The sequence below is a fragment of the Acanthopagrus latus genome, chromosome 4 (assembly GCF_904848185.1).
Source record: "Acanthopagrus latus isolate v.2019 chromosome 4, fAcaLat1.1, whole genome shotgun sequence".
NCBI lineage: Eukaryota > Metazoa > Chordata > Actinopteri > Spariformes > Sparidae > Acanthopagrus > Acanthopagrus latus.
In genome coordinates, this window is record NC_051042.1 from 7,793,357 (window position 1) to 7,807,407 (window position 14,051).

General features: G+C 42.7%; 1 protein-coding gene across 4 annotated transcripts in view; it reads right to left on the bottom strand.

The window, feature by feature from the left end:
• tpcn2 (two pore segment channel 2) overlaps positions 1–14,051 on the bottom strand; it is a 75,460-nt gene that overhangs the window by 57,091 nt on the left and 4,318 nt on the right. For 3 of the 4 annotated variants that reach the window (XM_037096688.1, XM_037096690.1, XM_037096687.1), the window contains exons 2-5: positions 13,199–13,254; positions 3,804–3,880; positions 1,875–2,052; positions 1,591–1,707 (exon numbers count right to left, since the gene is read on the bottom strand). In XM_037096688.1, coding sequence (XP_036952583.1) covers positions 1,591–1,707; positions 1,875–2,052; positions 3,804–3,880; positions 13,199–13,254 — 428 coding nt within the window. Of the gene's footprint in view, positions 1–1,590; positions 1,708–1,874; positions 2,053–3,803; positions 3,881–4,309; positions 5,427–13,198; positions 13,255–14,051 lie in introns of those variants that run through there. The other variant, XM_037096691.1, reaches the window with a different exon arrangement.

Here is a 14,051-nt window from a genome sequence, read left to right on the forward strand (position 1 = left end):
CACCGCTCCCTAATGCCCAGGCCCGGGTCTGACCAGCGACCGCGCCCTGTCATCATTCAGTTTCACACGTTCCCGGACAAGCAGAGAGTGATGGCAGTAGTTCGGCGAAAAGCAGCAGACGCTGATATTACCCTGGAGGGAAGGAAGATATCTTTCTACCATGACCTGTCTGCTGCAGTACTTCGTAAACAGAAAAGAGTGTCATAAGTGACACACGGATTGATTATTTTTTCGTACCCCAGTCTTTGTTACAATCTGTGTCCTCCAGCTCAATAGGCAATATTGTGGTTAGCGATCATGCAATTCTGCTCCTTGAAGTGTCTCTTGACATGGAAGTTGTGAAAAGTAAGCGCTGGAGGTTCGACTCACGTCTCCTGAAAGATGACAAATTCATCTCTTATCTGAAAAGTGAATTTAGAATATTTTTGTCTATTAATTCACAGTCTACTAACAGCCCATCCTTACTGTGGGAAACGGCTAAAGCATACATCAGGGGTATAATCATAGCTTACTCAGCCTTGAAAAAGAAAAATCAATTAGAACAGCAACTGAAACTCGAAAAAGAGCTGACAGATATCAAAAGTGCGCTTAGCTTAACCTTTGACTCATTACTGTTGCAGAGGAAATGCGCAACATAGGCTGCTCTGGACACTCTACTAACCCAGCAGGCTAAGAGCGCTCTACTTTTCTCAAAGCAAAGGCTATATGAGTATGGGGATAAGCCCAGTAAGTATTTATCTCATCTGACCAAAATTAAAAGGGACCCTCAAGTGATTCCTTCAATTTTAGATGGGAACGGCACCCGCCACTTAACAAAAACATTTTCAGGCAATTTTATGCTAGGTTGTACGAATCAGATCAACCACAGGGAGTTTCAGATAGGATGGAATCCTTTTTTGAGAAACTAATCCTTCCGACCATCTCTGACTCCAAAAAACAAGAATTAGATGCTCCGATCTCCAGGGAGGAGGCCTTATTGGCACTTAAAAGCCTGCAATCAGGTAAAGCACCTGGGCCTGATGGCCTGAGTAGTGAATTTTATCAGGAATTTTAAGATGTGCTTGTGGACCCCTTCTTGGAGATATTGGAACATTCTTTTATCACTGGTAGCCTCCCCCATTCATTAAGAGAAGCCGACATCACCTTAATTTTAAAAAAAGGAAAATCCCCTGAGGATTGCTCAGGTCCATTTTCAGATTTTCTTGTTATGTGGATTTGCATCTTATCAGGACTTTTTTTGATCACATTAAGACTCAACTGAGGGTGTAAAGAGAATGTTTTTCATCTGTCCCACTGAATGCTGCCCAGCATTTATCGCGATGTCATTGTATCAGCACCTAACTCTAATTGACTTCTAGGATCTATGGTGACTGGCCTACCACACATGTCCTTCACAAGGAAAGAGCAGAATAACTTTTAGACATTTGGACTGTCCTTGGCTAACACACATACAGACAGACACGCACACATAAAAGCAGGTTGAGAGTGGCCTACGGTCTGTTTCGTATTGTACTGTCCTATTGACTATTGACTCTGCAAGTTAAACAGCTACCAAATACTGGTATGAATCATAACAGGGGACAGCCTCACCTCATCACACACCATGCTGACAGACAACACCCAGTCGATGATAGAGAACGAAATGATGACTGTGTAGCCAACCAGCCATTTGCTCTTTCTGAATTCCTCCCAGCCAATCAAGTAGCTCTGAGGACAAAACAAAGTGTCAGTGGTTCAAACAGATGGATTGGAAATAGTAGGAAAATACTTTTAAAAAGCAGCAAGATTAACTAGAATTCACATGGCTAAACCATGTTAATCAGGCAGCTGCCAGTGTCCTGGGAAAAAATATTTTCTACCCTGGCTATGTTTACCTTGACAGCAAGATCAAAAGAGAAGATGATGAGGCAGACCATTTCGATGCTCTCGGTTAAACCACAGGGCGGCTCCCAGGGTGGAGAGCGAAACCGGGGGTCCGAGGAGATGGACAGGGAGGACGGGCGCTCAACAAATGCCAGCAACAACACCATTGCAATGGTTAGGCCCAAGCCCCTAGGGCAGGGAGAGGTGGGTGAGTGGATGGACAAGTGGGTGTAATCATGATAGAAATGTGGCTTGGACAAGAAAATATAGTAATCTTTTAACTAAAGTGTGTTGATGAGACTTTCCATACAGTGCTGTCTAAAGTTACATCTTGCGCAAAAAAGTGATGACAAATTAAATTTACTCTTCATCCTTTATCACCACTTACAATTCTCAAGTCCACATTGATAAAGGAAAAGTTTGACATTTTGTTATGTACCTTTGGTTTCTTATAAATGAGAGTCAGATAAAAAGACTTGATACCACCATCATGTCTTTATGCAAAACATATCAAGCTAGAGAAAGCAGGAGACATTTAGTTTAGCTGAAGATAGGGGAAGCAGCTTAATTACTATTTAATTGATCAACAACCCCAATTCCCATTTTAAGATACCATGAACATAATTTGAAAAGGATTTACAAAGTTTTTTTTACATTTTACATAGACTCCCAACCTTTTTGGAATCAGGGTCATACTATTGTTGTCAGTACAGGGCTCCCAGGCAACCTGCAGAGACACCAGCCAAGCTTTTCCTGCTAAAATATGTAGAACTGTCTGTCGTGAAAAATGTCTTCAGTCAGTGGTGGTATGTAGTTAGTAAGGGACAACACTGTTTTCACTGCACTTGCAGTCTTTCAATCTGTCTCTTCTGACACTCTGACACTTTGAGATTAAATAAAACAATAAATTAATAAGTCAATCAAAAAAATATTTGTAGCAAGCGAACACCATTTTCTTGATTTCTGAGGCATTAATATATGCTCCACTTCTAATTAACATAACATAACATTAACATTTATCTATTTATTTATATTCAGTCAAGTCTGTCATAGGTATATTCCCTTGAACAAGTTGTTTTCTTCCAATAGCTTTTTCAGTGCCTACTTCCAGTACTGCAATAGGAGGATAGAAATTAAGTCACCACATGGCATGCCACATGGTATGCACATTTTCATGATCTTGAAATGCAGAAATTTCTATAATTACTAAGTTTCTCTCACTCATGATTTACTGAAATCAATATCAAGTCTGGAAGTTTTCAGTGAAAGCAATGACGGATTAAAAACAGTCTAGCCTCAGAGTAGTTTCTCAGCTTTCTACACTGACTTTCAGCAGGAGATGCTGCTTTTAAGAAACTTTCAGCCATGTAGTGGAAATTCCAATAATTAACTGTAATTATTCTGACAGTTGCTTTTAGATAAATTGACAATGGGAAATCTGAAAAGCAGTAAATATACAGCAATCATTTTAAGAGTATTCTTTAATTAAGCAGGTAAATAATAATATATTTAGGTCATATAAGCAAATGATGCACACATTAATTAATGGCTTCATTCTCATACCATAATATTGATACAATTAAAAATGGCAGGTAACTTGACTTAGTTGCATGACATATGCATGTATGCATTCACAAGGTTTTAAGATGGGATGCATGTTCACATAAAGTCAAAGTGGATGGACAGTGTTCACCTGATGCCAAATGTTTAAAATGAAGATGCCAGTCATCACTGTTGCTGTTTAAAAATGCACTACAGAATTTTTTTCTGGCTGCATACCTGTTTTATGTATACAGTTTATACATATAAATAACGGTAAACATGTTCTATGATCGTGTAGTATGAAGGAACTACAAACTTTAATTTCATAATACAACCCTGAGCTGGATAATGACAGATAAATAACCTTGCTGTTACATTGTTAGAAGGTGTGAACTTACCACTGGCATATCCTGGAGTAGTACCATCGATACATGCGGAGAGAGCTGGCATCGACCCGGTGGTTGATGGACCGGTACTAAGAGCAACCAAACAAACTTTAGTAATTTAAGTATTAGAAGGTAAAAAAGACAAGAAGAAAGAAGGACAGTGCTCATATTAAATAATTAGGGCCCGAGCAGGGCTCAACCTGCGAGATCCCTGTTGTTCTTGCAGTGACGACTTTTCTGTCCCAATGATCGCATTTTTTACTGCCTGAACATACCCCAAAACTCACCAAACTTAGAATGTAGGTCACAGCTGTCCAAAGATTTTACAATCTATTGTCATTGTCAATTTCTTCCACTAAGTGGTGTTAGCTTCGAGGAAAGAGCATTTTGCCTTATAACTCCCATATACTTTATCACACATTCAAAAACCTTATTTCCACACATTCCCTCAATTTTGTTGAATCTCGTGATATAGGCCACGCCCATTTGTGTGAACTCACGAAATGTCGCAAACCTACTTTTTCGAACTTCTCCTAGGCGATTTCACCGATTTGCACGAAACCTTGCACACAGCATCTGTGGACCCTCCTGACAAAAAAGTTATTGAAATAATTTTGATATTTCAAACAATACTCAAGTTATTAAATAACAACTTCTGGCAGATTTTGTTCCAAAAAGGAAGTGTTGCATATCTCCACATTGGTGTGTCCAAATGACATGAAACTCAGATTACTACTTCCTCATGAGCCCCTAAGGCTCTGTGCAAAATTGTGCCCGAAGTATTTTATATCTCCACATCGGTAGGTCGGAATAATATGAAACTTGCTAGAATTGTTGCCAATGCCCTCGTGAGGATAGCTGATGAAAGGTGTTACCAGGGGACTCTACAGTGGCCACTGGAATATTAAAAATCCAAGCCCCGCCTCCTACATGCATATACAAGAATGGCATTCGGTATGCATATGTATCATGACCAGATGCACAAAAAACATACGTGGTAACAAACTGTCACTCCAACAGGAGGTTGGCCATTCTGATTAAAAGTTACCATTTCTCCCCCATTTTGATCCATTTCCATGCCTCGTACTTAAATGAACTCCTCCTACAGAGCCAACACAACAGACTTCTAATTTACTCAATATCATCCTCAAACCTTGAACATGAAAATGTATCAAAAGCTTTCACCCACGTCAATCATGGTGCATGTCATTGTGTGTTCCATTTTCATGCTTCACCATACAGCATCAAGCCCTTATAACTTCAACATACAATTTCCCATGTACACATTATTCATCATACATGTGCATGATTTCACCCTGAATACCTCCACGCATCCATACTATGCCATATCCATAGCTCCACCTACTGGACACAGGAATTCAGACAAACATCCTATTTACATGATATTTATAGTTTTTTCCTCCATTTCATACATTGCAAGATGACATGCTACTAAAAGGTGAGCACACCTTCCAACAGCGTCACTGCCAATCAATAATCAAAACACAACTGGCCACAAATTCGTTTGAGGGTTTTTTTCACCTGTAATCCCTTTGTTTATATGTAGACTTAAGAGAGTTTTTCTGACTTTAGTGTACATTATTGAATACCGGCAGTAGCAGGCCACCAAATCATAAAGAAACATCTTCCTCATTTCTATCTGGACCAAACTTCAGTTATTTGATAAGAGTCCAGCCCTGAACACAAACCAATACACAGTCACAGTCACATGTGACAGTTAAGAGATGGGCATGCAATAATCAGGCAATGGGGCCAGGTACGCATGCGTTTCCTAGGACCAGTGGTGCTAGGAATCCTACTGTAATTGTAAGGATTTTTACATCTACTTTTCTCCTGCTAAAAGTGGTGCTGCAGGCTAAACCATGCAACGGAGGGCGGTGCAATTTGGAGGGTTGGTCCAGACGCCTGCAAATATCTCAGACACAAAAAATGACATATAGTTCAGCTGGACCTGATCTTAAGTTATCAAAAGAATTTTGCTCAGTCAAAAAAATGTGCAAATTGTTAACAAACTAATTTCTGTAGCTAGCTATAAAAATGTAAACTGTTTGATATCTTGGTCAAACTAAACGTTATTAATACCAAATTTGAGATCCTTGGTTGCCATGACACTGGGAAGGGAAGAGCCGAACTTGGCGAATTTTGGCCACTATGGGGCGCTAAAAATATGGGAAGTTTATATCTCTTGAATGGCTACACCTATTTTAACTAAATTTGGTCAATATGATGTAGGGCCAATCCTGACGCCATATCTTGAAAGTGGTCATGACTGGTAAATGTGGGTGTGGCTTATTAGAAGATAAACAACAAACATTTATTTCAGCCAAACTATTATGCTGACTGCTTTGACACTTATATGGTACAGATACAATAGGACACAGTGCTTCCATACCAAAAATTGCACATGTACTCCACTAAGTGGCACTATAATGGATGCAATCGTGTTTTTGCCTATAACTCCCACATTTTAAATAACCATTTGTGTGAACTCAAATTCACAACCATTTGTGTGGGCCACTTCAACTGCAGCATGCCCCTACTCACATGGACTGCGAGGGCCCGTTCATCGCTGCTTGTAGCTTTAGTTTCATTTAATTTAATTTTAAAGTTGCAAGATGCCTCTCTTCTGTCAACTTCACAGTCAGTCTTTACAGGTGTGTTATTCATAGGTTACCACAATCAGCACAACAGGTACATCCTAACAGAGCTCTGTCCTTATCAAGCAGAGCAGCACAGGGTCTCATACATCAAACATCATAACAACAGAACAGTTCATTGTTTTAGTGTAAGAAATGCAAATGAAATCTCCTCCTTCATTCCCCTTTGGGTTCCAGTGCACTTCCCATTACAGCGAATACCATGTCCTGTGTCCTTACTTTTGCCCCGAGCCCATCATCCTTTGAGGCCAACTGCCCTGGGCTCTGCAGTGTGTGGGGAGTTGCGTAGGGGGGTTTGGTCCCCATTCATAACTGCTTGTGGTTCTAGTTGGAAGGCTTGAAAATGCATTTTGGGGAAGGCCACGCCCCTCCCACTGTAAGTCTGATTGACTTGAAATTTGACACACAAGTCCAGCTCCATGTGCTCTACAAAAAAGCCCCTGGACCATGAAGCACCGCCTACCTAGATTTTTTGCTAATTTGCATAATGTGAAAAACAGTTAAATTAATAGAACTTTTGAAAGATTGACTCTATCAACACCAAGTTTGGTATACGGCTTCGGGGGATGAAAAAAACAATTTCTACAATAAATGAGCCAGATTGATAAAAAAAAAACATGGCCGCCACAGACCAATGTATTTTTGCAATGGGCAGGGCTTAGAAACGATTGGCCATAATTCCCACACCCTTTTCCCTATCATCACAAAACTTGGTGGGTAGGTTCACAACTGTACTGGGAATCTGCATACCAAAGCATGTTGAGCTCAACCAATAGGGGGCGCTATAAATACTATTAGCATGTAGCTGAAAAACCAATTTGGAGAAATCTGGGGCTTATCACGGGTATGTGTTTCACAGATCTTTGAGGAACACGGCAGCTGATATCATCGGCTGCGGGGGATGAGGGTCAGGGTGGCCGGTTTGGGGTGAATGGGGTGAGAACCCTCAGATTACTGCTTGCGGCTATATTTTATTTATTTATTTTTTTCACTCTGCTCTAGGTTAGCTAGGTAATATGTCTTAGCCTATTTATTTCAACTCTCTCTAGCGCAACTGAAGTATCTGAAATAAATCTTGTTAATCTGATTCTGCTCTGCGTCTAGCCCGGCCTGACAGTACACTCTGGTCAGAATGGACCCAGCAGAAGCGGGACAAATGGTAGAGATCCTGCAAACCCGAGACGCCCACCTAAACCGTCAGGAGGAGTTCCAGACAGCAATGGCATCTCAATTAGGACACCTCACAGCCCAGATTCAGGGCCTGCGGGATTTGCTTGCTCCGCCGACTCCAACAGATCTGTCGCCATTGCCAGCTCCAGCTCCAATGACACCATTCTTAGGGGTTGGGAGTAAGTTGGCTCCTCCGGCGCAATTTTCTGGGGAACTGGGATTATGCTGGGCTTTCCTCACAGACTGTTCGATTCACTTTGAACTAACTCCTCATGCCTTTCCCACTGATTGATCCAAGGTAGCCTTCATGATCTCTCACCTGACTGGAAGAGCCAAAGCCTGGGCATCAGTGGAATGGGGACGGGGTTCCCCACTCTGCAGCTCCCTCACAGACTTCCAAGCGGCATTGATGAGGACTTTTGACCTGGTTACGACTGGCTGGGAGAAAGCACAGGAGCAAAGACCTCCTCGTTTCCTTGGACCTATCCCCCAATATCGACTCCCGCATCATGCTTGTCATTCGGACAGACAATAGGGTCAACCAGCTCAGATTGCGACAGAGAGAAAGGTCAGCAGCGATAGAGAGGACCCCGCGCTCAAAAACACCGAGCTGGTCAACTCCCCACCATCCACTGCCGGAGCAGCGTCATCACCCTCCCACGGAGGCAGAACGAGAGCCCATGCAGCTGGGTAGAGCTTGGCTAATGCAGGAAGAACAACAGCGGCGACAGATGGTGGGCCGGTGCTTCTACTGTGGAGAGATTGGTCATCTCGTCGCTGTTTGTCCAGCCAAGATGGTGAACCAGGTCACGGCGTCAGAGCCCGTCTCGCACACCCTCACTACAGTCAAGGTAACACACCACACCACCACAGAGCTTGAGGCACTAAGACTTACGGGCTGATGGACTGGGGCTTAGCAGAGAAGTTGCCCATCAAAGCCCATCAAAGCCAAATCATTGAAAGGAAAAGAACTGTTTGCTATTACTCACATCAGCAAACCTCTTCAAGTGCACATAAATGAGCAATGTCTCATGCCCTGATTTTGGGACAACCAAGGCTGTTTCACCATAACCCTCATGTTAATTGGAAGATGGGGTGATCGTGGGGTGAGGGACAGACTGTGTGGGAGTCAGTTTTTCCACACCGATCCAGGGGGAGGACGAGGCAGGGATTAATCTTGTGTCATAATGTTGTACTAATGTCATCACAGACCCCGAGTACCGGGACCTGAGCTCCGTGCCATCCTGCTATCACCATCTCAGGGACATTTTTAACAAAAACAAGGCCATGTCGCTTCCCCTAGATCATCCTTATGACTGTGCCATCGATCTGGTCCCCGGCCCCTAAAGGCAGGAACACACCGGCCCAATTGTTGGATGTCTGAAGCATTTGGAGAGACTCAGACAAGGTCGGGAACAAATATGTTTGGTGTGTTCAGCTGCGTCAGAAGCTTTTGGGGCTGCTCAGACGTTGTCTGCTTCGATTCAACATGCAAAGTCTGAGGAGGAGGGCTGTCGGACGTCTGAGCCATTGGATTCTCTGATTGGCGGTGTGCTAGCGAATCAGAGCAGTGTGTGGGAGGGGGGAAATACTGTGTGTGCATTGGTTTTCTACGCACTCTACGCATTCCATCATTTCTTGTTTTCATGTTTTGGAGCACTGGCACGAGACTAGCTTTTATTATGTCAGTTCAGGACGAATTAATCTGTGTTCGTTTGGTAATGCCTCGCTGCATCTTTAGTATGCAGCTGTTTTTGTCTGAAATAGTTAAGTTTCATTTTGATCGAAAGTAAAGACAGTTCCACGCATAAACCTCTCGTCCGGCGTCTTTAACACTAGAGCTACCCGCTTATTGCATTTCGCTCAAGCGCAGAACGTGCACGCTACTGTGGAGCTAGCAGCACGTTGAAGCGGTGTGTTCAATAGAACTTTTCTGCTGAACGGGTCAGACAAGAGGTGACAGAGTGGTCAGAGTGAACGGATAAGGCAGCTGGACGCCTGGGCAGTGTGTGGGGGCCTTAAGTCCTTATATAGACTATAGCCCATTAAATGACATTACCATAAAGGACTGTATCCACTACCTCTGATGTCTTCTGTATTTGACCAGCTTCATCAGGCCAAGGTGTTCACCAAGCTTGATCTCCACAACACCTACCACCTAATATGCAAGGGAGACGAGTGGAAGACTGGTTTCAATACTCAATACTTCAAGTGGTCCCTACGAGTATCTGGTCATGCCCTTTGGGCTTACTTATGCATCTGCAGTGTTTCAGTCTATTATAAATGATGTGCTAAGAGACTTTCTTGATCATTTTATTTATGTGTGTCTTGATGATATTCTTATTTATTCACCCGACCTTGACACACACTCAGAACATGTGAATAGAGTTTTAAAAAGACTGTTGGAGAACCAACTCTATGTCAAAACCGAAAAGAGTGCATTCCATGCTGACACCACCTGCTTCCTGGGCTTCATTGTAGCCCCTGGAAGAGTGCAGATGGACCCGGCTAAAGTTAGCGCTGTGGCTGAGTGGCCCACACCTGAAAGCTGCAAGAAAGTTCAGCAGTTTCTAGGGTTCGCTAACTTCTACAAGGGGTTCATCAGAAGCTTTAGCGCAATAGCTGCACCCCTCCATGCTCTTACATCCACCCAGGTGCAGTTCCACTGGTCTCCAGAAGCAGACGCTGCCTTCCAGAACCTCAAGCGATGCTTCACCTCAGCCCCCATCCTCACCATACTAGATCTGCAGCATCAATTCGTGGTTGAGGTGGACACCTCCAACAAAGGGGTTGGGGCAGTCTTCTCCCAACGCTCAGAGCCAGACGGCAAGATGCACCCCTGCGCCTTCCTATCACGGCGGCTGTCCAAAGCAGAGAGGAATTATGATGTGGGTAACCAGGAGCTGTTGGCAGTTAAGGTCGCTCTGGAGGAGTGGAGACATTGGTTGGAGGGGGCTAAGCATCCATCCAAGCATTTATCGTCTGGACTGATCATAAAAATCTTGAATACATTTGAAAAGATAAACGGCCTGGTCTGGGTATGCCCATAATTCTCTACCGACCTCAGCCCACTGAAAGACAGTGGGCTGGTACCCAAATATACAGTTGAAAGGGGTTTCAGACCCCGATCTTATTAGGGACTTTAATGGGGGGGGGGGGGGGGGAATTCGTGTTTTATTTTGAAATTCTACTCTCCTCTCATTTCAGGTCACTTGCCCTTCCTCATGTCACCAGTCTGGTGTCTCACCTGATCCCTGATTGTTTCTACCTGTTCCCCATTACCCTCATGTGTTATATAGTCCGCGTCTCCCTTTGTCTTGTGCCAGAGTGTTTTGATCCTTCATGCACCCCAGCCCTTTGTCACAGCCCTCGTCTTGCCCAGGCCTCATTAGAGTGTGGGTAATTTTGTATTTCTTTTGCCACATGAAGAGTGATTTTTTTGTTAATTATTTTATAGCGCAGCTTTAGTCTTGCAGGTTTTGTTTGTCCTTTTTTTTTTCCCCCTCCGTTGGAGTGATTTTCTGTTTGTAAATTTTCTTAGTTTGCTCTGTTTCATAGCCATTTGCTGTCCTCCGTTGGAGTGATTTTCTGTTTGTTAATTTTCATAGTATAGCCTGTTTCATAGCCGATTGCTTTCCTCCATTTGAGTGATTTTCTGTTTTTTTTTTTCTTTACTGTTCATAGCTTTGTGTCTTCCTCCTTTTGGAGTGATTTTTTGTTGAACTTTTTCAGTTCCCTCCGTTGGACTGGGTTTTCTTTTAGAAGTTATTTTCTTTTTTTCACTCTGCTCTAGGTTAGCTATTTATTTAGCCTATTTATTTCCACTCTCTCTGGAGCAACTGAAGCATCAAAAATAAAGCCTGTTGTTACTCTCTGTGTACCTGTCTTCTCCTCTCTCTTTCAGTGCGTTTACATGCACAGCTTAGTCAGATTACAGCCACAGTTCGACTATGCCACTCAATCAGACAACTGCAATTATCATGTATACATGCCGGTGAGAAAATCGGATTATTGGGCCAGAGCATGTCATACCCCAGTAGGTGGCGCTGTACCCATTTCAACTAGTGGTAACAGAAACACCTCCGGCTGACCTCTTTATGTCACCAGCTGCCTCAACATTCAAGAAAGATGGCGTACGAAGAGCGAGACGAAGCTACATCTTTGTACACATTGTATATGGTGTACATGATAATTACACACACTAGATGCACAATGGTGTTCTTTCTTGTGGTGATTTTGGAGGAAAGACGCTGCTGCCGCTGTCCATCTACTTCCGGCTCACGGCCCTGGGGAAGAATCTTGTGTCTGCGCAGAATGCAAAAATCCGATCCGATCCGCTGGAACGTATACATGCAGGAGTAATGCGACCATGAATCGAATAATCTGGGTGCTTTAATTCGACTATGAGAAAACTGATCTGGTCCGATTTTAGTCAGACTAAGGTGTATACATGCATCTTAAATATCCGATCATAGTCAGACTAACCCAGTAATTCGGTTTTCTTAAGTGTCATGTAAACGCACTGACTGTCAGTTTGTCTGTTGTGTTTCCTCGTGTCAGCCGCGTCTCCTCCAGTGTTCCCCATGTTTCTTTGGTTTGTGTCTTGCTTTTGTGTCCTTCTGTTTTGAGATCTGTGACAGCACCAGTACAAACTGCCCAAACATGGACCCAGGCAGGTAGAATTTATAAGGAACTCTTGGACTTTATTGAGAACTTAATTTGGAAAACTGACATAGGTCTCTTGCGAGTGTCATAACAAAGCTCCTCTGTCACCAGCGCATTTAAAATTGGCCCTAAAACCCTAGCTGAGGAGCTCTGTACTAGCATATCTCGTGAATAACCTCAAGCTTCCAAAGCTGACATGAGGTTGGCATTGCTGTGGAGCTAAAAACTGAGTCAACAGCCTTGTGTGACCGTAAGAATGTAACTAATAGCAGGACAACTTAAGACTTAAAATGACCCAGACAAACAAAACAGTATTTAATGCAGATTGTACATGTCATTTAAGACGTGTTAGTATATCACTCTTAACAGAGTCAAGAGTTCTTGTAGCCTGGACATTGTAACATCCATTAGTCTCTCTGCTCTTCAGTTTTGTAGGTTTAATCATAAAAGAATGTATCGCCAGTGATGAATCTGGGTAAAACAATGTTTTATTTTCATAAAAGCCCTAGCTGTGGACTTCCTTACTTCATGACATTTAGCAAATCTTTTGGCTGACAGAAGAGTCTGTCTTCGGCCGGGTTTATTTGTTGGAAAAAGCAGGACTGAAGCATACATTTCACATAAAGCTCAAAATTTAGAGTTGTGTTCAAAATTCAACAAGACACAGCAATTCTGATACATACATAAGTCATACCTTTTATCTATCATATACAGTGGAGAGCAAAACATCTCACAATAATCTAAATTCATGGAGGATGAGCATTAAGGACATTAAAACAGGTCCCTGAGCTTCAATACTAAAATATTATATTGTATTTTGTTAATAATTTTGAATGTTAATTTAAATTCTATTATTACAAAACAAAAATAAGTTTGGCAAGTCATTGTACTGACCTGTATGGCGTCCTCGATGAATACAACAGCTTGTTGGATGTAGAGGTCCTCATCATCTGTGGAAAGTGAGACTAGTGAGAGCAGTAGGACCATCTGAACAGACTGTCTCAGAAGCGGAATGAACAAAAATTTGTAAATATCCCAGTGCTCTGAACACTGTGATCTTCAATCTCCTGAAACACCGTTTGTACCTTCACCCAGTGATGAACTGTACAACCAACACAATATACAGCGTACATCCTCTGACTAAAATAAACATGAGAACCCGTCTCTGAGAAGTTGTTTTCTGAAGAACTGGTCGGATTGGGAGCTGAGACATTAAGTTGATTTTTTTTTAAGCAAAACTGGAAAGACAGGTGCTGAAATAAAGCTGGGGTAAAGCTTTGGCTTGTTTTTTCTAACTGTAGTTTATCTCTAATAACACACAAAAAATACCCACTCACAACCTAAAATGACCAGCTTATTGATATGGGATACTTCTGTATGGCAGCAGAATGAACAGGCTGTGGCTCGGGTGATGAAGAAAATTCTCTGTAGATGGTACCAATTATGTTCTGGGCAGTTTTAATAACCCGCTGTAGAGCCTTCCTGTCCTGGGCAGAGTAAGAACCATGCCACTTTCTGCTTTCTATGTCTCTTCTGTAGTCAACAAGAGCCAGGGTTCTCCCCAGACGGTGGAACAACGGCTCTGCGCCACTATACTGCTAGCTCAGTGCCATTATACTAATTTTCAATGTTAGCTGCTTTATAGCAGGTGTTTGTGGGCTGCCGCAGTCTAGCTTCAGGGCATAGCTGTTTAAATTTAACGCAGATGTGGTGATATTTGGTCTGGCTGGTTCCAACTATCTGGTTC